Here is a 22,851-nt window from a genome sequence, read left to right as displayed (position 1 = left end):
TTTCTACTTACATCTTTGAGTAAAATTTCACGCACATCACGCGGCCTCTCTCCACCTTTCGGGGCTGCTTCCCATTCCAATTGCACTATGCATTTGTCCTTGGGTACCTCTGTGAAAAACAATAATCTCAGTACAGAGTACTAAAAAAACCGACCTCAAAAGTACGTGGAATTACATATAATTACCAAGTTTTATTGAAATCGGTTATCGGAAAGTGCGCAAACCCGGATTCATCCCTTAGTTCGTCACTATACGGGAAATGACACAGGAGATAATAAAAATAGGTTCTCACTACTTAAAGTATATTGAGAGAGAAAACGCCTTGAATTGGAGAATAGCAAAATCAATAATTGCTCCTTATAATAAATAGGCGCTATTTATAAAAATGAATCCTTAGAGGCGGATGATGTTCTTCAAAATTAAATAGGCCACTATGGAGGAAACTCTTTCCAACTAAAAAATAATTATGAAAATTAGTTCACAAACACCGGAGTTATCGCGTAACATACATACGAAAAAAAAGAAACAAACAGTCGAATTGAGAACCTCCTCTTTTTTTGAAGTCGGTTAAAAAAATGAAAACTTTGCCCTAATAAAAAATATATAAATATGCGGGTCGGGTGCGGGTCGGGTGCAGGTCGGGTCGGGTCGGGTCGGGACCGCGGCGTGTCTATATGGTATGGGCGCACGCGCTCGCGCTTGATGTTTTGTACTTTTTTATTAAAAAATATGTCGTAGTACTTGAGGTACCACTTTGCGTCCAAGTTGTATGTTGTTTTATTACCAGTATAGCTCTTTGTGAATGAGTTCGTCCAGAGAAGTACTGCCACCTTATCAATTTCTGCCGCCAGGCAATAATGTCAGCATTACTCTGTTCCGGTTTTGAAGGGTATGCGTGTTGGTGAAATTGCAGGCACATGGGACTTGTCAACTTACGTCTTTGCGATTTAAAGAGCTGAGTGGCACTGCAAGTGTTATGTTATGTACAGGCGTGTAGTTTATCATCAGACGCACGACTTGTTCGTCGCTTGATATTATAAAAAAAAGAAAAAATGGATCCTATATGAATCTTTTTTTCATGCCTGTTTTTATAGAATAAAATTTACTTGACAAACTATGAAGATGGAAAGAAACTAAATAGAGTTCACAGTACACTTACCGCAGTCATATTTGGGGCAACAAGCGTCGTTCGCTTTAGTCAGCCGTGTATGGAATTGCGGACACTCAATTGCCTTCGGGCACTTGTCCTTGTGGCATTCGACGATGACGCGTGGGCAACATCCGCTATCATCGATCACCCTTTCTAGCCCTGGATCGAGAATTTCCACTTCGTCCTGGCCCGGGATTGGTTCGCATTCGCTCGGGGGCTTGCATTCTGAGAATTAAACAGATTTACTATTATTATTTATTTTAGAATCTCGCATCTCCCAAGACCTAAAAGATTTTTGAATTTTAAAATGGGAGCGGTTTCAGGCGGGAGGTACAGTCGTCAGGAATTGGGTTCAAAAACCGGCAAACATTGATACAGTACCGAGCAAAACAGCCTTCTGGCATGTCGCTTCCAGCATTTGTGGTGGAAGCGACACGCCACAGAAGTCTAACCGCCTCAAGCTGTTAGGCTGACTGGAATTAACCCATTTGCGGATAAAACAATTGGGATTATTTCAGTGGAGGTCACATCCCACATGTCGGTGATCTAGTGCGCCAGGTCGAGATACTTCCGGCGTTCCTGTCTGTGACAATTGATCGATCCCAATAGATTTTGATACGGTCATCTTCGAGTATTGGCTCTGGTGAATACTTGTAATATATACTCGCTCTGTTGCACGAGTACGTGCTTCAGAGCGAGTTCTTGGTGTAATATTTAGACTGCCTGGTTGTATCTCTTATTATTATAATTGATACAAAGATCGAATAAGTACAAAGAAAAATTCCTTCGATCAGACTGGACTCTGTCAATCTCCTGATAGCTATTAAAATTACCTGGCTTAGTGAAGAAACTTTCTTATCCTCCTGAGGCAACCGGTATCACCTATGATACTATCGTTAATTATTTTTTATTGACGCCATGACGCGTAGGTTGGCGCAACCTGTTCCCCATGTTGCTAAGAGGTTGAGAGAAGCTCAACATCTACACTATATACGTCAAAGGTGAATCGTTCGTACGTCAAAGGTTATTGACCATTTTGAAATATCTGACCCCAGGGCTTGTCTTGCCGAAGAAGTATCCTCATTTGTAATCCAGCCACATAAACAAACTAAACTGCTTTGCCAAAACATTCGTAGTTTGTCGCGAAACTTTGATGGGTTAATGACTTTAATATCGCGAATTAAATTGGATATCGATTTTGTCATTTTAACTGAATGCTGGCTTTTACGTGGTCAAAATAATGTGCCGTACTTACGTAACTACGACGTTCATCATACTACCGATGATTATAATCAAAACGATGGGGTTGCTGTTTACATTAAAAACTCAATCTCGTATTCTGTTTTAGAGCCCGTGTTTCCGGAAACCAATTGTCTTGTAATAAAACTCTCCTCCCATACAGCTATAATTGCTATATATCGTCCACATTGTTTCAAACATAACGTCCCCGATTTTCTGAGGTCCCTTAACACTGTTTTACAATCACTCACACACTTCCCTAATATTATTGTTGTGGGAGACATTAATATCGACATTGCACCCGACACTACTGATGGCTACTCTGATGAATATTTGAATTTACTGGCTATGCATGGAATGTTGCCTTCTTATACCCTGCCGACTAGGGGATCTAGTTGCTTGGATCATTTTATTTTAAGGACTAAGAAAGCAAACAGTGCCTTTGTCTTGCACTCCTGTATCACAGATCATGATGCTATAATGCTTTGTATCGACATGAAACAACCCAACAGTACATCCAATACTATTACTAAAATTGATTACGTCAGGTTGGAAGGCTCCATGAATTCGATAGATTTTAATCCAATCCTGTTATCTGATGATCCCAATGCCGCAGCAAATCTATTAGTGAATCTCTTAACTAAGGCCCTGGTTTCTAATACAAAACTGTTACGTGTGTCCCGGCGTACTAGAACCATCAAGCCATGGATTACTATAGGATTGTTGCGATGTGTTCGAAACCGAGATAAGATGCACAAAAAACTTAAGCAGTGTCCTAACGATCACATCCTTCAAATTACTTACCGTAGATACCGTAATTTCTGCAATGACGTCTTAAAAAAGGTTAAACGTGAGTATCAAAGAAAGGAAATACAGGAAGCCTGTTCTAATGGTAGAAAACTGTGGCAAATTATAAAATCAAATACTAATATGATTAAATCGAAAGACTCGGCCAGCAGTTCGATAGATAATGTTCCCTCTATACCTGTTAATAGAGTAAATGAATACTTCGCGAATATTGGCAAAACTTTAGCGGAAAAAATAAAACATAATAATATCAGCCGCAATATTTGTAGTTCCAGTTCCTCATCCGTACCCCAGTCTTTTGTAATGTTTAACACTGATGAGGTTGAAGTTGAAAAAATAATAATGTCTTTAAAAAATAAATGTACAATGGGTTGGGACGGCATCTCTTCCAAGATCATCAAACAGTATAAGACCATTTTAGTACCTGCTATTACACATATTTGTAAATTGAGCTTATCTACGGGTATTTTTCCAAATGCTTTTAAAAGAGCAATTATAAAACCTATATTTAAGGCAGGAAGTCGAGATCATATTTCAAATTACCGTCCGATTTCTATACTGCCCAGTTTATCAAAAATCATGGAACGCATCGTGAATATTAGATTGATGAAATACCTTGAGGGTAACAATCTCCTCTCACCTAGACAATATGGCTTTCGGGCAAACAAATCTACCGCTGATGCTGTCCATGACCTTACTGATTTTATAATTACTAACTTGGATGGTGGTAGAAAATGTTTGTCGATATTTCTTGATCTCGCCAAGGCTTTCGACACAGTCTCGATTCCTATGCTATTGGAAAAATTAGAACGAATGGGTGTAAGAGGATTGCAACTTGGTCTTTTCCAAAGTTACCTAGCCAACCGTAGTCAGTATGTTCAAATTGATAATATTTGTAGTACTGAACTTCCTTTACACTACGGCGTACCACAAGGGAGTATTTTGGGTCCCTCTCTCTTCCTGGTTTTCATTAATGATATGTGTAATTTACAACTCAACAATGGTAAAATAGTGTCTTTCGCCGATGACACTGCCCTTATTTTTGAAGCTGAATCTTTACAGGAAGTGTTTCTATATGCTCAGAAAGGCCTCAATACAGTACAAGACTGGTTAGGGCATAATCTCTTGACGTTAAATGCGGAGAAAACAAAGTACATGTTGTTTTGTATTAGTAATACTATGCAACATAACTTCAATCTTACTGCTCATGTATGTCCGTCCTATCCTATTGCTGGCTGCACATGTCCCTGTCTTGAAAATGTTCCTACCATTAAATATCTAGGCTTGACTCTTGATCAGAACCTGAATTTTAAATCTCATATTAAACTGTTATCTACTCGCATTAGAAAATTAATGTTTGTTTTTAAAACCCTAAGACATATTGCTGACCCTACAATCTTAAAAATGGTATATTACGCGTTGTGCCAGTCAATTTTAATATACTGTATCACCACATGGGGTGGTGCACATAGAACTACCATGAAAAAATTAGAAGTGGCACAACGTGCACTATTAAAAGTTGCCACATTTCGTCCTTACCAGTTCCCTACGTTTGAGCTTTATAAACATTTTAAAGTTCTAACGGTGCGTCAGTTGTTCGTCCTCCAAACCATTCTGAAGAAACATTCTATGTTGACCTATAACTCCGACTTTACCAAAAAACAAAAGAAGACATGACATAGTATGCCCCCGCACTCAAACTAAATCCAAATTTGTAAACAGATTTTTTATCTTTTTGGGCCCGTACTTGTACAATAAGTGCAATGCAATAAATAAAATTTATCCTCTAAATATGTATAAGTGCAAAAAATTGATAATTGATTGGCTGTCGAAAATGAAATGAAACCGAAAATCTTTTAAGTATTATTTCCTGAGCCTCACTATGCACACTTATATTCATACACACACTCACTCACTCACTCACTCACACACACACACACACACACACACACACCCACACCCACACCCACACACACACACACACACATACACAGATACACAAACACACACACACACACCACACACACACACACACACATACACACACACACACACACACACACACACACACACACACACACACACACTTCAATGCATGCTTATCATTGTTTTTATTTTAATTTTTTTTGTTTACATCATTTTATGGCTGTTTTATTGGTTTCAAGTTAATTTTAAATTTGTTTAAATTCTGTATTCTCACTTTATTATACCCATGTTGGCCACATATCTACTGGAGGTGGAGGCCTGGTGACCTAAAACACAGGGTATCCTAGTTTAGGCACCAGTCTCCACAAATTGCTATTTCATAAGATCAAATTTGTTCGTTGGTTATATCTAAATTTTGTGGAGGAAATAAAGAAATTTATTATTATTATTATTATTATTAAAGGTACTCAAACAAATCGGTCTAAACACTGAAGAAAAAAACTATGGAAGCGCCAAAACTCACATATTCTTAATTTGAAACACTACAAAACGTGGTCGTAGGTCGCAAATTCTGGATTGTTAATATAATTTAAACTTTACCCTCTTGGCATATTGTTGAAAGTTCAATATCTATTATCAATACCTATTATTACAAGTTAAGACGTTTTGATATTATATTGAAATCTCTATCACTGTGCTACTATCTAGCGGTTAATTTGTGAACCACGACGAAATAGAGTTATTAATTTCGTTCTCCAAACAAGAAGCGACCATATTGCAAGGGCATAAGATTTACTTTCGTTTCTTGTAAAATAAGACGTTACGATGATATAAAATACCACCACGGGTAATATTTTTGGTCCGGCTATCATTTTTGCACTCTAAAAGAACACAATAAGGCATTTTTTTAGAATTTTGGAGAATTTGCACGAAAGGATGACACAACCATACCATACAAAGCGAAAATGGCGAACTGAGCTCAGATAGGTCTTTTGAAACCTATAGTTGGCAAGCGTCAGACATCCATCAGAGTGGTTAGTTAGCTAACCACTTCTTCTGTATTTATTGTTCTGTGGGTCTAAAAGTCGTCTGAGTGGATACATTTAACTAACTTTTGCAAAATACTCGGAATGTAAAATATTCTTATATTGCAATGTTAATCTTTAAAAAGCAAGTAAAGAAAAAATTAAGCATAATTTAGTTAGAAGTACATATAAAATTTTGATTAAAATATATACAAAGTAAATTTAGCCCTTTTTATTATGCGTTGAACCCGTATCACCTGTAATACCGACTTTATTGACGTTTGTGGCGGGAAAATTTTTTTTTACAATTTTTCTGCAAGTCATTGTTTCATCATTGTACTCTTTTTTGAGCCCTGACTCGGAACGATAAGATTCTCACAGGTAGTGCTGGTACAACAAAACCGTTTAAACCCAATATAAAGATCCGGAGCGAGCGAGTTTGTAATCAATGCGAGAATAGCAGTATCTCCCGGTTTATGTCACTCTTGCGCAAGTCACGTCCTGTCTTGCTTGCCCTACTGTAGTCGTGTTGTTTTGAGTGAAGTCGAATGGAAGGATTTTTGTTTGTTGTTCGATGTTTGTATTAGATAATAGCCCCTTCGGTACAATCGGTCTACTTTCACCACTCGTCTACTTTCCCGATGGGTTCACGTGTTTTTCCTGATTCACACAAACTAGTGGAGTAGGTATTAAAATAGATTTGCTTATTTGTTGAAGTCTTTAAACTCATTGATTCTGGAATTGTCACTCCAGAGATAAGTGAAGATTCTGGGATATTAATTTTTATTGATAATTTGGGAAACTTAAATGTTTTGTTTGGTCATCGAATTTTCAGGGAACTGAACAACACTTCAAGAACTATATATTTCGGAATTAGACATTTTGAAGAAACTAGTGTTGGGCCATGGAAAAATTTCCATTTTTAAAAATTCACATTTTTCAGAAAAGTAAATAATTTTGCGAATATTTTTCCACATTTGACAGTTGATACGTATCAAAAGTTGAAGATACTGAACGAAAACGATGGAGCCATTATAAAGTTTTTTTTATCTATGATTCTTCTTTTTCGCTGTTGTCTAATCATTTTAAATCTCGATTTATTCTCGCGTTTCTTTAGCTATGCAATTTTATTTTATAATTCACACTAAATTTCAAAAGACATAACTAAAAGTAGAATATAATATGAGCCTTCGAACTTAACTACCTCTGTGGCCGAACGGTTACCAAGCCGGACTGCCACACAGAGGTCCCAGGTGCGAATATTTGTATGGCTTACATTTACTGCTCTCGTGAGTTTGGGTGTAATTTGTAGGTTGTCTATATGTGTGTCCATGGCACCCGCGACTCAGGGTTTTCCTAGTGCGGGGCTATGTTGAGTGTATGCGTTATTATTATTATTATTACAGAAATTATATTTTTCCAATTTTCCAGAAACTTTATATAATATCCACTACCTATTTGAAATTTTTCGGAAATTTACTCAACAGTAGAAGAAACTAAGAGAATCAGAACAAATAGATTTAATTACAATAAAGGTTCTATTCAAAAGCCATGGGAGCCTAACGGTTTGGCATACCCTTCTCATTCGAATCTGGGTTCGGTACTTCGTACCTCTGAGTTTCTCGGAATCGATGTCCAAAATTTAATTTGAAATTTACCATGATCTTCTCGGTGAAGGAAAACATCGTAATGAGATGGTTCACAACCCTCGGAAAACGTGTGAAGTCCTCAACCCACCTTGGGCCAGCGTGGCGGACTGGCCTAAACCCTAGCCTGAGAGGAGACCTGACTTGGCGTGCCCAGCAGTGGGAAGTACAAACGGGTTGATGACGAATGGTTCTATAGAGATTGTTCTTATACACAATGTTACTTGATAATACGAAGATTTACCACAAGCATATTCTGTGCAACCAATAGAGTTGGTCTTCTGTTTCAGGACTTGGCCAAAGCTGCACTCCATCTTCTTCGGTTCTACGCAGTTTTTCTGTATGGATTTCGGCACTAGAACAATAAATAAATTCGTCAATGCGGATCTTCAGTAATTGTTACAAATGCTAAGCTTTGACGATAGGTTTAAGTGGCTTGCACACCGGTTTCCATGGTGTCGTCATCTCTCAGGTTTCGGGTTCGATCCCCGGAAGTTTAATAAAATGTTATTGAATTGTATGAAAAATCATATTATTCAATTTGACCAACTTCGGCTGTTCGGATTTTTTTCGTCGCATACAATGGAATGATCTGTACATGAAACTGAGTCGATCAGCAATAAACAAAATTTTTATCAATTTGATTAATTTTTATGGACAACTGACTCTGGGTCAAAAAAATTACTACGGCAAAATTGTTTTGACAAAATTACTTAATGGTTGGTTTCGGATTTTCCCATAGGTACTGACCCACTTAAAAAAACCCTCTGCGTTTGGCTCAGAAATTTCAATCGTCGTACATGGTTGTAGTCGTACATTTGGCCCTGATCACTGTGTTTGCCGACAATTACCCTAGACAAAGGCTTCAAATTACTAATGTAGATATTAGTTATATATACTCACCACACAAGTATTGCGGACAGCAATCTCCCGGTTTAATAGGCTTGGTGTGAAGATCTTCGTTCTCCGCGCAGACGGTAGTGGCGCATACTTGTGTGGTACACGATATCTGGGTAGTGTTGCCTCCAGAGACTTTGCTACATTTGCATGTTGTACAGGCGTCTTTCTGTTTTGCATTTTAAAAATTAGATTGATATTAATAATCTCAGTACATAGTACTAGAAAACCGACCCCAAAAGTTCGCGGAATTACATCTATTTGCCAAGTTGTATTGCAATCGGTTACTGGAAAGTGCGCAAAACCGGATTCATTCACTAGTTTACCACCCTTAGCGGTGGAATGTTTACTTCAAACTTAAATGGGACCAATACTAGGGTAACCTCTTTCCAATAAAAAAAATTCATCAAAATCGGTTCACAAAAAAAGGCCGGAGTTTTCGCGTAATAAACATTACAAACAAAAAATACAGTCGAATTTAAAAATATTGATAATGTAACGAAATCCTATAACGTTAATCCGTGTCTTTTTTCATCAGGAATACATTGGTTACTTTTAAAATACTATAAAGTAAAATAGACCGCTCGGCTTATCGGCTCTTCTATTGGAAGCAAATTAAACTTTTCTGTTTTACTATACCGCCTTCTATATACCTGTCATTGATAAGTAGGGCACTATAGTAAAACTGAAAAAAATAATTTGATTGTTTATATTTTAAAAGTGTTGACTGTGACGTATTGGATGAGGAAATCCGGACTTCAATTATTGAAAGGACACTGTATAACCCTGTACATATTGCATAGATGACGTCTTAGAATATAAAAAAAAAACACGTACACTGCTATAATCTAACAGCAATAATGTATTTACCTTCCATTCGTCGCCAGCAAAGTGTTCTTTATCCGCATCGCAAGGGAAACATTTCGTAGGCTCAATGCAAGTGTTGTTCAATCGAACCTGTACAAAAATTAACACAGTATAATGTATTTAAAAACTTTGAGGGTCGTATTCCAGAACTCTACTCAATGCTCAAGTCAGGACTTAAGCAGACTTGAGTATGATTTCAAGCACTGGAAATACGACCATAATGGCAAGGACTTGAGTATGATTTTCAGTGCTTTAAATCATACTCAAGTCCTGACTTTAGCATTGAGTAGAGTTCTGGAATACGACCATTAGATACACAGGCACAGTATAAAAGAAGAGAAGTAGTCCAACTCCCACCTGTTCAGCGCGTCAATGCGGGCACCTCCCTCGGTTGTCATATTGTCATTTTAGTCGTACCTACTTACAGGTTGTAAGCATAATAAATAAAAAAAATGTGTTCGTGGGGTATCAATTCATACAAATTAACTTTAGTACATATTTCATACTGTAGATGGCGACACTTGAATAAAATATACAATTGAACGTATAGCACATTAAATAAGAAGTATAAAATATAAGAAAGAAATGTAAGTGTGTAGTGAAGTAATTTCACAAAAAATAATTGAATATCAATTCAATATAAATTTAATGTAAAACCATTTAAACATCATTTTAGGAAAGGCCAATTATTATTCATTTACAATTATGAAAATTGGTGACAACAGTAAAATGTCGTTGAAAAGATATCGAAGGTTTCTCAATGATGTACTTTTTAATTGGTTAGTTTGCAACAAATTGTATAGATGGCATTTTTGTTAATTCTCGAAACTAAGTAACGTTTTAGCCCAAACTTTTACTTTAAAATATTAAAAGTACAGACTTAGCTTCTCTGCGATTTTATTATATGTTATTGGATGTGTAATCAGCGCCTGAACAAGAGAAAAACCTTGACAAAAATCTAATAATAACTGCTATCTGTTGGTCTTTCCGAATATTATTACAATCACATACAATTTATATGGTACCATCTAGTAATAAGCGTCCGAATAAAGTTACGAGTACGACATATCTTTGTATGAGATTAGGTATCTGTACTAGTATATATTAACTGTGGTATTATTATGAAATAGCCAACCTTATGGTTTCTTGTGTTTATACACAAAAATGTACACGTTTACTACTTGATGTAATTTTTTAAACACCGAGTGGACGTTTCAATTCTATAATGACTGGCGCGTCCGACCCGAGCTGTACAACGCGAGTGCACCGCGAGATTATGCGAGTGCGTGTGTCCGTACCAGGCACAACATCACGTTTAATAAGGAGTTACACTACTTGTCTTGTTAGGTATACTAGGGAAATACTATTTGGACATAGCCTTTACAACAGTATCTGACAATAATAAACGCGTAAGCTGAAAACGACTTATTTTGAACGCAAATCCAAGGTTAGAAAAAGAAAAAGATTACTCCCCGAAATGTATAATATGTATATATAACATTATAACATTATATAAATATAACAATATAACATTAATATATAACAATAAATAAATAAATAATAATAAATACTTATATACTTTTAAGGGAAAAAGAAAAATCAAGTATAAATACTTCTAGGAAACAAATCAAAGAAAGAAACTAAATGAAACAAAGAACAAAGTTAGGAGTTGAGGATGTGATTCTTGACACACGTTGTTTGAAGGAATCAAGAGAAGGGGATCATCGAATCGATTCAGGGAGAGAATTCAGCAGTTAGATGGCAGAAACGATAAAAGAGTTGGAATAAAAGTTTAGAGGTATGAGATGGGCTTGGGCATGTTTAGTATGAGAGTATGAGAGGAGCGAAGGGGACGGCAGAGTGCAGAAGAGGGGAAAGTAAGGCGACCTTTAAGACAAAGCGTAAAGAGACAGACTAGAATTGAATAAAAAAGGGAAATAATAAGAAGGTCTAGAGACCATTTTGCATCCCAGGCTGAAAAACGTCGGTTAGATGTGGAAAAAAATTTGAAAAAGGGTTAGTTTTATTAGTTTAACTTGCCTTGCCAGGTGGACAGAAGCATCCTTCTTTCAGCGGTCGACTACAAGCTTTTGAGTTGGCGGCCATTTCCTCGTAGTTATCGCATGACAGCTCGCAGTCGACGCATTTGTTGTAAACGAATGGCGCTTCACTGTTTCCATTAGAACACGTTGTTTTGTTACAGATTTTAAGACTTTCAATACTGGGAGTCTACTCTATATCTGCTCTAGCTCTCCGTCCATGCCACAGTCCAATTATTTCTAAGAAATATCTTGGGAAGTGTCACCAGGTCATGGTTATAAATCTTGTAATGAGCCATGTCCCCGCAGATGATAGCATCATTGACGAGTTTGTCAGTGTGCTCGTTGCCCAAAATTCCCGAGTGACTGGGAATCCAGGCGAACACTACTGAAAAACCCTTCAATCTACATTTGAATAGTAACTCTCTCGTATTAATAATTACCGGAGAGATAAGGTTTGATCTAAACAGATATCTTACAAGTGCCTGAAGAGACTCATAGAATCCAAAAATATTACTGTCTTTTTTAATTTAGCCAATAGCAATAATAACATTTTCACAGATAAGAAATTTGTTCGAACAAAACAGTTTACCTTTATGCTGGTCGTAATTTGCGGTTTTTGAACACATTATAGAGAGTTTAAGATATGTGTGTAGATAAAATCTTTTTATTATTCTTTCTGTTTTTTTAAACACAAACTAATACTGTCAAATTAGAAACAAAACCTTTTTGAAAATTTCTTACAAAGTGTTATTCTGTTATTTCCATCGAGTATATAACCAGAAATAGAGACGAAACAACGGCCATATATTCCTGGTAACACACTAGCGATACACCTCTTATAAATATCAACTCTTTTTTGTACTGAAATATAGACCTGTGTGTACGTCTCCGTATATTCCAAAAAATATTCTGTATTTATTGTAATAAAGACAACCTCTCTAACAATGCCGTGCTGGTCTATTCGGTGGTGTGGGAAAAACGGCAAAACATCTAATTACAAAACAAACGGAATCGCATTTCATCTATAATATGTAATTTTGCAATTTTCCTCCATTATAGCAAAGCTCAAGTTAACTGGTTAATTTGAAGTGAAACAGTTGACGACACCCGTCAATTGTTTCGAACTCGGGCTAGCCAATCGGAGCGCAGTTGTCACAGTAATGATAATGATAGTTTTCTAACAAATGAAATGACATTTTGTCTCTATTTCTGGTTATATACTCGATGGTTATTTCACTTGAGATAAACAAACTACGAATAAGCTTACCAATTGTGTGGGCAGAGTCCATCGCGCCAATCGAGACACACACTGACCTGCCTGCACACGGCTGCATAGCGTTCTAATGTTTCGCATAACACATTTGTCGAATTATGAGCGCACATTTCTTCCTCGCACGCTTGGACATATGAATGCGGGTCGATAAGCGCGTGACACTTTGGATAAAAGATTCATTCATTTAATTTTTCATTATTATTTGTACAAACACAAAGAAAGTTCCCTTCATCTGACTGGACTCGAACCAGCGACTGTTGCCACACTGGGGCCACCGCTCTTACTAGCTGAGCTACAGACAGAGTTAGCAGATACTACGAATTTCTATATGTGCTTGTTGCAGATGTTTGTGTTAAGTCAAAGTCAAAGCATCATTTATTTCAAAGGTAAAATAAATGTACACTTGAAAACGTCACATTTAAGCTACTGCTTGTTCACTACGCTCTCTTCCCTGAGAAGAACGAGCAAGAAATTCTATTACTCAAATAAACTTAAATGCTATGGAATACACTTTAAATCAAATTTGTGTGGAATCCAGAGCCATGTCGTCTTTCCTTACATCTTTATCTAACACGTGTTGGGTTTAAACGCTTTTTTGCCATCAGCGCCACCTGTAGGAACTTATTTACGGTAATTTTTGAAGATGGAGTAAAATGACAGTTCATTGTACGAAAGTGTTGCCCGCATGCAAGCGGCTAGTGATTGCGGTCGATAAATATTCTATCGACTATCGACTGAATGTTGGTAATAAATAGCCGAACTTGTGTCATTTGAACCATCAACGGCCCATTATTTGTCCAACAGTTTGGCATAGGTTCATTTTAATTGTCATTTTTGTAGGTTCATACCCTGCATTTAGAACTATGTCTGTTAAAAATACAAAGAGGAGACATATTTTAGTTTTTATTTTAATTCAATATGTATAATCAAATCCGGCTATTCTTCTTAAATTTATTTTCATTCCAGATACCCGACTATCAAAACAAGTATCATAGAAGGCAATAACACTATTAGTAATCATTAGAACGTCGTAGAGTTGACAATTCTGACATTTTTGACAAAATTTTACCGTTTCATTATTCATCGATAAAACTGTCGACAACAATTACATGACTATTTATTTAATTTAACTTTTATTTATATATTTATTATTTAATTTAACTGCCTCCGTGGCCGAACGGTTACCATGCCGGACCGCCACGCAGAGGTCCCAGGTTCGATTCCCGGGCCGGGAGAAATAGTTGTATGGCCTACAATTATTTCTCTCGTGAGTTTGGGTGTAATTTGTGGTTGTCTATGTGTGTGTCCATGGCACTCGCGACACAGGGTTTCCCTAGTGCGGGGCCATGTTGAGTGTGTGCGTTATTTAAAATTTTATAAAAACTGGCAACCTTGCAAATGTCATTTTCCTCTGTCCTAAAAAAGACAGATATTACGAAAGTTTCTTCACTTTAACTTTCCACTTTCAAACAATTCAAGTTTGGAGATAAAATGCAATGGAATGAAATTAAATGCACAACGTTTACTAGAATAAGATGTTCTACACTTACTTTGCCAAACTTATCCGTATTAAGCAAGTTATTGCACGGGTTTGCTTCAGCTGGAGGAGTCTTACATTCAGGCGGAGGCGCCGGGAAGTCGTTTTGACACATCTCTGGTTCTTGCACCTTCAGCTTTACCAGCTCCTCAGGAGTTGCCTGCCAGCTCTTGCCGTACTGGGTTGCAAATACAAATATTAGTACAGTCGCCCAAAACGTCATACAATTGGTGTCGATGTTTATTAACATTCAGAGGTTAAAGTTGGCTTTTCTGACCTATCCTGACAGGAATTAAAGAATTTGCAAAATGGATTGCTGCTTGTGGGTGCTGGATGAGAATCCGGTTATCGAGAGAATGATTTTTTCTAAATCGATTCAGGTACGAATACGAAACAACGATCATCGTTTTAGCTTTGTAACGTCAAATGACAGCTTTTATATCGAATTTTGACATTACATTCATCGTAAAACTGACATATGTAATACGTTTGAGCTACGTTGCGGACGCAGTCACGTGGTATCGTGTTCCTGGTGAGTGGTTCAGAGAGAACTCCGTTGCTCTGGTGCTTATAATACTGGCAAATACCTAGTATGACACCAGATAACTTGTGTGGTTATCTGGCATATTATTCTTATTTATTTATTTATTACAGTACAATCTCGAAATACTAATTAATTGTTATAATTATTATTATGAAAATCGAATACTTAGAAAAATTCTTTCGATCCGGCCGAATTCGAACCGACGTTTTCGAGCAAACTAAGCCGCGGAACGATAGCCATGACTGGTAGCTGTAGCGCCTAACTGGGTGACGAAATACTTTCATTGGTTTCTCATAGAACGCTACGCTAAAAAGTCGTTAAAAACCAGATACAAAGATCCGACAACAACATGCACATGCAAAAATTCGTGAGGTCCGCTGGTTCGTTCCGTGGCTTAGTTGGCACAGAGTCTGGCTGTGTCGATCGAAGGATTTTTGTATTAATAATTATAACAAACTAGTGGAGTAATTTCACAAAAAATAAATTAATATCACTGTGGTGAAAAATGCTGACATTCAATCTAACACTTCGTATGCTAGTTAATTGTTACGAGCCAAGTAGAGGACAAACGACCTAGACGACGAAGTTCGAAACGATGGTGAGACCAGGTAGCTGGAAATCTGGCAGTACCGATGAATGCCGCGCTCCACCTAGCCGAAGACAGAGTACAGTGGAGAACATTGAATGACGGTGTACTTGTTCAAAGTGAGGAACAGACGCGACCGAGTAGGAGGAGGATTTATTACAGCTTATGCCGTAATGAAGACAAGAGGTCTTGAAAACCAGTATACGATAAGAGTAAGGATTTTGTTACGTATATACTGTTCTATTACTTTGACTAATCGCATAAATCAGTCTAGTGTTCAATATCTAATTTCCGTGGCAATTTTTATAATTTAAGTATTCAATTTTTTATCGTGCAATATTATTTAATATTCGAGTATCGTATTGTGAAATATTATTTAACAATAACACGATAATATACTTGAAAATTTATCCGAGAATGACCGAAATATGCAAACTCACCTCCAAGAAATCATCAGTGACAGTACCGTTCCTGGTGACCAAATGTTCGTTCTCCGATGCGCACACGCCGCATAAACCCCTGGTGTTCTGGGCGTATAAGTGCGATGGTACACGTAGGCTCCAGTCCATGTTAGATGCACTAATTGTTACCTTAAACAATTATATACAGTGCAAATCAAATAATGTATTTTTTATATACTGTAGAGCTAGAATGAGTTTGGACTATGTGTTAAGTAATCAAGAGTGGGATAGATTATCTAAGATATTGTATCGACAAGTTTTCGTGATTGCTACGCCAAGGAATAGTTTCATTTCGTTAGAAATTCTTTCGTGTCTTTGTGGCGATTACAAATCAACATTTCGGGGTAAAGTCATCAACCTGTTATGTTTAATATTAACGCAAGTATAACCTGTATAAACCTGTTACTAGTGATAATCATTTAGTGAATAACCACGAAAGTCTTAAAATCTATATAACGCAAGTATAGTTACAAAAGTAGATGATCCTAAACGATGATGGTTTGTTTGAAAAAAACAATTATTATATTATATTAGCGAAAAGCTAAGAGCTCGAAAGAAAAGAGAGAGAAAAGAAAAGAAAAGAAAAAGAAAGAGAGCGAAAAAAATGTAAGTAAAAAAATTTTTTTTAATATTAAGCATAAGTTACCACTGTGTAAGATCACGAGAAAAAAACAGACCTCAAAAGTTTGTGGTATTACTTTATACATTGTATATTAATCTTTTTGTCAATTTTTATTGAAATCGGTTACCGGAAAGTGCGCGAAACTGGATTCGTCCCCTAGTTTGCCACCCTTAAAGGTGGAATGTTTCTTCAAATTTAAATGGGGCCAATACTGAGGTAGCCACTTTCCAACAAAAAAGAATCATCAAAATTGGTTTACAAAATTAAATTTAAAATTATCGTATCGTATCGCGTAATACACATGCAAAACAAAAATACAGTCGAATTGATAACCTCCTGCTTTTGAAGTCGGTTAAAAAATTATGTGGGCATCAATATGAAATCTAGTAAACAAAATTAACTGCCTCCGTGGCCCAACGGTTACCATGCTGGATTGCCACGTAGAGGTCCCGGCCTATGTCTAATGCCTACATTTATTTATCTCGTGAGTGTGCGTGTTTATTTGTGTGTTCATGGCACCCATGTTACAGGGTCTCCCTAGTGCGGGACTATGAGTGTGTTAAAAAAACAAAAATAGATTGAAATATTCCTTTCCAACTACCTACCAAGAAATTTCAAAGACGTCTTGACTTCACTGATATCCAGGTACGACTGTTGTTACCGACCGGGACTTAGAAAGTTTCGTGTGATCGAGTTGCTTTACGCATTAAATATTCAGTGTCATTATCGTTACAAATGATTTCTCAGCTAAAAATACTGAATCGATATGTGATCTCTTTCATTTTTAAATACTTTTGTGAGGTACCCTACTATTACTCGTCGAGATATGTTTTCTACTATTCGTTGCAATGTTACATCAAAAATGTTTACTACTCCATTGGATACAGAAAAATATAACCTACATACTCTCCAATTCTTGTAACTCTATCGACAACATTAGTAGATATAGTTATTAGATTAGAATTAGTAGATAAAGCCGGCCATTGCATGATATTTAAAGTTCGCATTTTTATCAAAAGTTTGTACGTTCGCTGTGTATACTGAGTACTCCCGTAGTCCAACTTACCAACACCGGTTAATGTCCTCTTAGAGCTTAGCGAAAATTTTATTTTTGTTTCGTTTTTTTTTTCTTTCAACTGTGACATTGGCAAAATCATCAGTTCTCATATTGATGGAGCCATAAAAATAAAAAGTGAAGTGAAGTGAAGCACATATTTTCGGAATCTTTACCAAGCTGCCCTGCTTGTAGGGATTACGTTCTCGTTTGTACCGATGCGTGTGTTAATTGATATTTACGATCTAATGAGTTAGAATGAACGAACTGAGCATGCAGCGGAAATGCGAATGTTGAGATGGCTGTGTGGAATAATGAATAAAGGATAAGATAAGGAATGAGTAAATCAGGGGAAGCTTGAAAGTGACGTCAGTGGCGGAAAAGATGAGGAGAAATAGGTTAGCGTGGTGTGGACATGTCATGCGAAGGGAAGAATGTCATGTGACGAAAGGTGTGTTAGTTATGAATGTGGAGGGATATAAGGAGAAAGAAAGGCCAAAGAAAAAATTAATGGATTTTATGAAAGATGACATGGATAAGAAAAGTGTGAGTATGGAAATGACGGCTGATAGGGTAGAATGGAAGAAAATAAATGTTGTGCCGACCCCACCTAGCGTGGGATAAGGTCAGGAAAAAGAAGGAGACATTAAGGGTCGTATTCTAGAACTCTACTCAATGCTGAAGTCAGGATTGCAATTGAAACACAAGCACTGGAAATACGACCCTAATGGCAGGGACTTGAGTATGATTTCGAGTGCTTTAAACCATAACCATACTCCTGACTTGAGCATTGAGTAGAGTTCTAGAATACGACCCCTAGACACTTACCTCGAGGTGAACTTGCGTGAGAGAGATGGTGACTTCATCATCGCTGTGCCACTTGACTGTTATCCAGTCCTCGCTGACGTCACTGAACACGGGCTTTTGGTTCACTAATACAAGTAACTGGAAATAAATAGTGGTATCACCAGTTGTTCCTCGATTGTTCAAAGACTTTAACATATCGCATATTATTAGGATGGACGTAGGTGACAGAGTGAAATACCTATATTGATTTAAAGAGACATGTTTACTATTCAGTCTCCAGAAAATACAATTTAAAATAAAACGTAAACTTATTGCTTACGAAGCAATATCTATCACATGTTTGCAGTTAGACAACAAATATAGTCTATCTATACCACACTCACCAACCCGCATTGGGCTAGCTGTGTGAATTAGTCGGCAAGATATTGTTGTTGTATACAGAATATCGTCTTCCGTGAAGAGACCACAAATGTAGAAAACGTTTGTGAGCCTGTCGGTATCCGTGATTAAGACGACATAGTGAGACCATGGGAAACCAATGACTCAGAGTTGATCGAGGAAAATGGTTGCACAGATATACCTGTCTATTCGGGCTTAGAGTCAGAGGACACGTAGAGAGTACATAGGGCGCACTAAGTTTCCGGCCTCTTACATAAACAATATTTAAAAAGTAATTACGACATTTGAAAATGGAACTCTTTGGCTGTAGAATACAGTTTGTTCCATCTGACTGTCACTTGTTTTTACATTGTGGCGTCATTTTAGAAATTGGTTGTCTACATCACCATGGATTTAACTCGTGAAAATTTTCCTAGTATGATTTCCTACGACTTTAAGTGTAATTTAATAGCTCAGCTTGAAACTGCTTTTGGCGATGAAGCACCATGCAAGATGAACCCGTCCATCACGAATTGCGTGATGGACGGGTGTCCACTGCTGTGAACAACAAAAACACCGATGCTGTGCGACTTATGCTCAAAACAGACAGGCATGTGACATACCATAAGATTCGGGCATCTTTAGGCATAGGCATGAGTCAAATACAATCAATACTACACAAACATTTGGGTGTGAAAAAGCTGTGCTCTCGGTGGATCCCACACAATTTGACTGAGACTCAAAAAACGGATCGCGTCACTTAGTGCAATGCCATGCTGACCAGATTCAACGAAGGGCGTCAAATTTGGTGTGGCCCATAGTAACAGGTGACGAAACATGGATTTACATGGATCCCAAAACAAAGCAGCAATCGAGCGTATGGGTCTTTCGAGATGAGACGAAACCAACCAAAGTGGCGCGCGTGCAAAGTGCCTCTAAGCGGATGGTTGCTTCTTTTTTAATAAAACTGGACACGTGGTTACTGTTGCTTTGGAGAATCGTTGTACCGTGAATAGTGATTGGTACACGACCATTTGTTTGCCGGAAGTTATTGACAAACTTCGTAAAAATAACCGTAAACGCCGTATCATCTTGCACCACGATAATGCCAGTTCTCACACGGCCAGACAATCAAATGAATTTTTGAAGGTGAACAACGTTGACCTTATGAGCCATCCAAAAATTAAGAACCAGTCAACGATTTTCATTACCTGAAGAGGCTGTCGAAGAGTACGAAAAATACGTTTCAGAGATTGTCACGGAGGAGTGGCATAAACGTTTTCAAAATTGGTTCATTCGTATGAAAAAGTGCAGTAACGCTAACGGAGAATGTTTTGAGATGCAATAAATTAATTTCTGACCATTTATAGCACTTTTTTCTGATTCATTCCGGAAACTTATAGTGCGCCGCACGTATATGTGCGCGTATACGCGGGGCGCGTATAAGCTTATATACCGAAATTTTAATACCTTTTCATAGACATAAGAGATCCCTGCCTCACAAGTGTACGTTTATATTATACGTTTCTCACCTTGTTCGCGGCATCGTCTTTGATAACTTGAGCATTTCTGTCGCCGCTGCCGCTGTACGCCATAAAGTACAACGCCTTCGTGCACGTTGAGTTGTTTTTCTTGCACGGATGGTAAGTCACAGCGACCTATTTGTACACGTATATAAGTATACAATTGATGTTTATACAAAATTTTTGGAAAATCTTAGAAAATAACTACAAAATTTCGCACAAACATGGACCAGTCATAGTCTTTTTTTTTAATTTATTAGGCTCATCAACAGTCATTACATCAATTAGAAATTCAATTTACATGGGTAAGAGTATTTTGACAAGACGCACAAATAGTAATATATGAAACAGACCTTGCAATGAGCGGGACAATCTTAATATACACATCAAAAGCGTCTAGGAATCAAGTACGTTTTTGCTAATCACAAAAATTTAGGTTTTATAATAATTTTATTAGCACTAATGGATTTTGTTTTGGTCAACATCATTTTCAAACTGAAATTATAAAGTTGACCGAAAAAAAAATCCAGCGGTGTTAAAAAACATGAATTGACAACCCTGATTTTCAGTACTTGCCAAAAAGGTACTTGATGCCTAGACACTTTTTAACTGACTTCAAAAAAGGAGGAGGTTCTCAATTCGTCTGTTTTGTTTTTGTGTCTGTTACGCGATAACTTTTTTAACATTTATGAACCGATTTTGACGATTCTTTTTTTTTTGTTGGAAAGAGGGTACCTCAATATTGGTCCCATTTAAATTTGAAGAAAATATTCCACATCTAAGGGTGGGAAACTAGGGAATGAATCCGGTTTCGCGTAACTTTCCGGTAACCGATTTCAATAAAACTTGGCAAATAGATGTAATTCCACGAAATTTTGAGGTCGGTTTTTTTAGTACTCTGTAATGACGTTATGATGTGTGTATTTAAGGTCTATAAAACAATAGAAATAGAAGAAAAAATAGATACTGTCACTTTTGCTTGCTAAGAATTGCTCTTCGCTAACTGTGCTCATTGTGTAATCTAATCAATAATTTGTATCAACATTGTACGTTTTTGAAATTTATCTTTAATGAGCTATATTGAAGATTTAAAATACTGTAGACGAGTACCAAGAACTTCCTAGAAGACGAGACGACGTAGGAGCAGTTGCCATGGACCGGTAACACATCTCCTTCGAACGACATGACATTGGACGAAGTCCCAGTGGTGCGACACGAGCCTAAAACAGAGTCGATTATCAGTGTTTTCTTTAGTATGGAACAAAAAAAAAACAAACACAAAAAAAAAAAAAACTGCCTCGTTCCGTAGATCTGCCTACAATAATCGTTTATTTCTCCTTCCACAAAAACATCCAAACGTAGGTACTTACTTACTAAAAAAACTTACGAAACAGAGTACATATTTTGGGGAAAGCTGGAGCCTAAAAATCAAAAGACTTGTATTTTAGGTCTCCAGGGCTCACATCTCAGATTATAATTATATCATTAAGTTCAGAGTCTATATGGGCGTGTGAGTGCGTGCATGCGTACGACTGTGTGTGCGTGTGTGTATGAGTATGCGTGAGTGGTGTGTGTGTGTGTGTGTGTGTGTGTGTGTGTGTGTGTGTGTGTGTGCGTGCGTGCGTGCGTGAGTGCGTGCGTGCTTCGTGCGTGCGTGCGTGCGTGCGTGCGTGCGTGCGTGCGTGCGTGCGTGTGTGTGTGTGTGTGTTTCAATTATTTTTTCAGTATTTTCATAGTTTAGTGTTTGTAAGTATAAATTAATTTCCGTTTTTAACTCTTGTTTCAGTTGGGGCTGGACTCGAGCTGTGTTCGTTCCATATTCGTATCAATAACGACAATCATCTAGTGAAGTATTTTTACAAAAAAATATATTAATTTCATGGTGGTAGAAACATCACGATATTCAAAAAATTATATTAGGTATGAGTTTTTATTTAATCTCGCTAGGTGGCGTTCTGTTTTGTTTTGTATTAGTGTTATAATTTTTTAAATACAAAACACGCTTTTGCCAGTTTCAAGCGTGTGTACTCACAGTCGAAGCACTTCGAAGGTGCAACGCAGGCGTCACCTTCCCTTAGCGTGCCTTCTGGACAGTAGCAGCCGGGGAAGCATACGCCGTCCTCCGAAGGACAATCCTTAATACCCATACGGCCTGTTTTGCTTTCGCCTAGTGATGAACAAGTTGGTTCGCAGCGCTTGCGGTAGCAATCGTATTGCACTAGTGGTGGTTTGCACTCCATCACTGCAACGAGACGGTTTGTATCTATCAATATGGTCCATGTACTAAATGGGATGAAACTTAGAAATGGTTTTAGTAACTTAGTCCATGCGGTTATGGCCACTATATACCTAGCTTCAAAAAACTTTTTGCTTTTAAAATAATATTGTCTATAGTCATTTACAAAGTAATATTTTAGCGCGCATTTTAAGAATGAGCGGGAAAGTTTTAAGTTTAATCGTACTGTTG

At 37.3% G+C, this 22,851-nt stretch overlaps 1 protein-coding gene across 1 annotated transcript in view; it reads right to left on the bottom strand.

Annotated features, from left to right (window-relative positions):
• The window catches only part of LOC113237618 (hemocytin), a 175,900-nt gene that overhangs the window by 57,704 nt on the left and 95,345 nt on the right, over nt 1-22,851 (bottom strand). The window contains exons 52-64 of the mRNA XM_026474216.1: nt 22,417-22,626; nt 21,495-21,604; nt 20,394-20,519; nt 18,505-18,621; nt 15,980-16,129; nt 14,423-14,587; nt 12,867-13,033; nt 11,598-11,727; nt 9,561-9,647; nt 8,697-8,859; nt 8,038-8,148; nt 1,160-1,375; nt 12-109 (exon numbers count right to left, since the gene is read on the bottom strand). Of these exons, the coding sequence (XP_026330001.1) occupies nt 12-109; nt 1,160-1,375; nt 8,038-8,148; nt 8,697-8,859; nt 9,561-9,647; nt 11,598-11,727; nt 12,867-13,033; nt 14,423-14,587; nt 15,980-16,129; nt 18,505-18,621; nt 20,394-20,519; nt 21,495-21,604; nt 22,417-22,626 (1,850 nt within the window). The remainder of the gene's footprint in view (nt 1-11; nt 110-1,159; nt 1,376-8,037; nt 8,149-8,696; nt 8,860-9,560; nt 9,648-11,597; nt 11,728-12,866; nt 13,034-14,422; nt 14,588-15,979; nt 16,130-18,504; nt 18,622-20,393; nt 20,520-21,494; nt 21,605-22,416; nt 22,627-22,851) is intronic.

Source organism: Hyposmocoma kahamanoa, unplaced genomic scaffold (genome assembly GCF_003589595.1).
Source record: "Hyposmocoma kahamanoa isolate Upper Pololo Valley unplaced genomic scaffold, ASM358959v1 93, whole genome shotgun sequence".
In the NCBI taxonomy this organism is placed as follows: Eukaryota; Metazoa; Arthropoda; class Insecta; order Lepidoptera; family Cosmopterigidae; genus Hyposmocoma; species Hyposmocoma kahamanoa.
The sequence above is the reverse complement of the archived record's forward strand: the minus strand, read 5'-3'. Positions and strand labels throughout refer to the sequence as shown.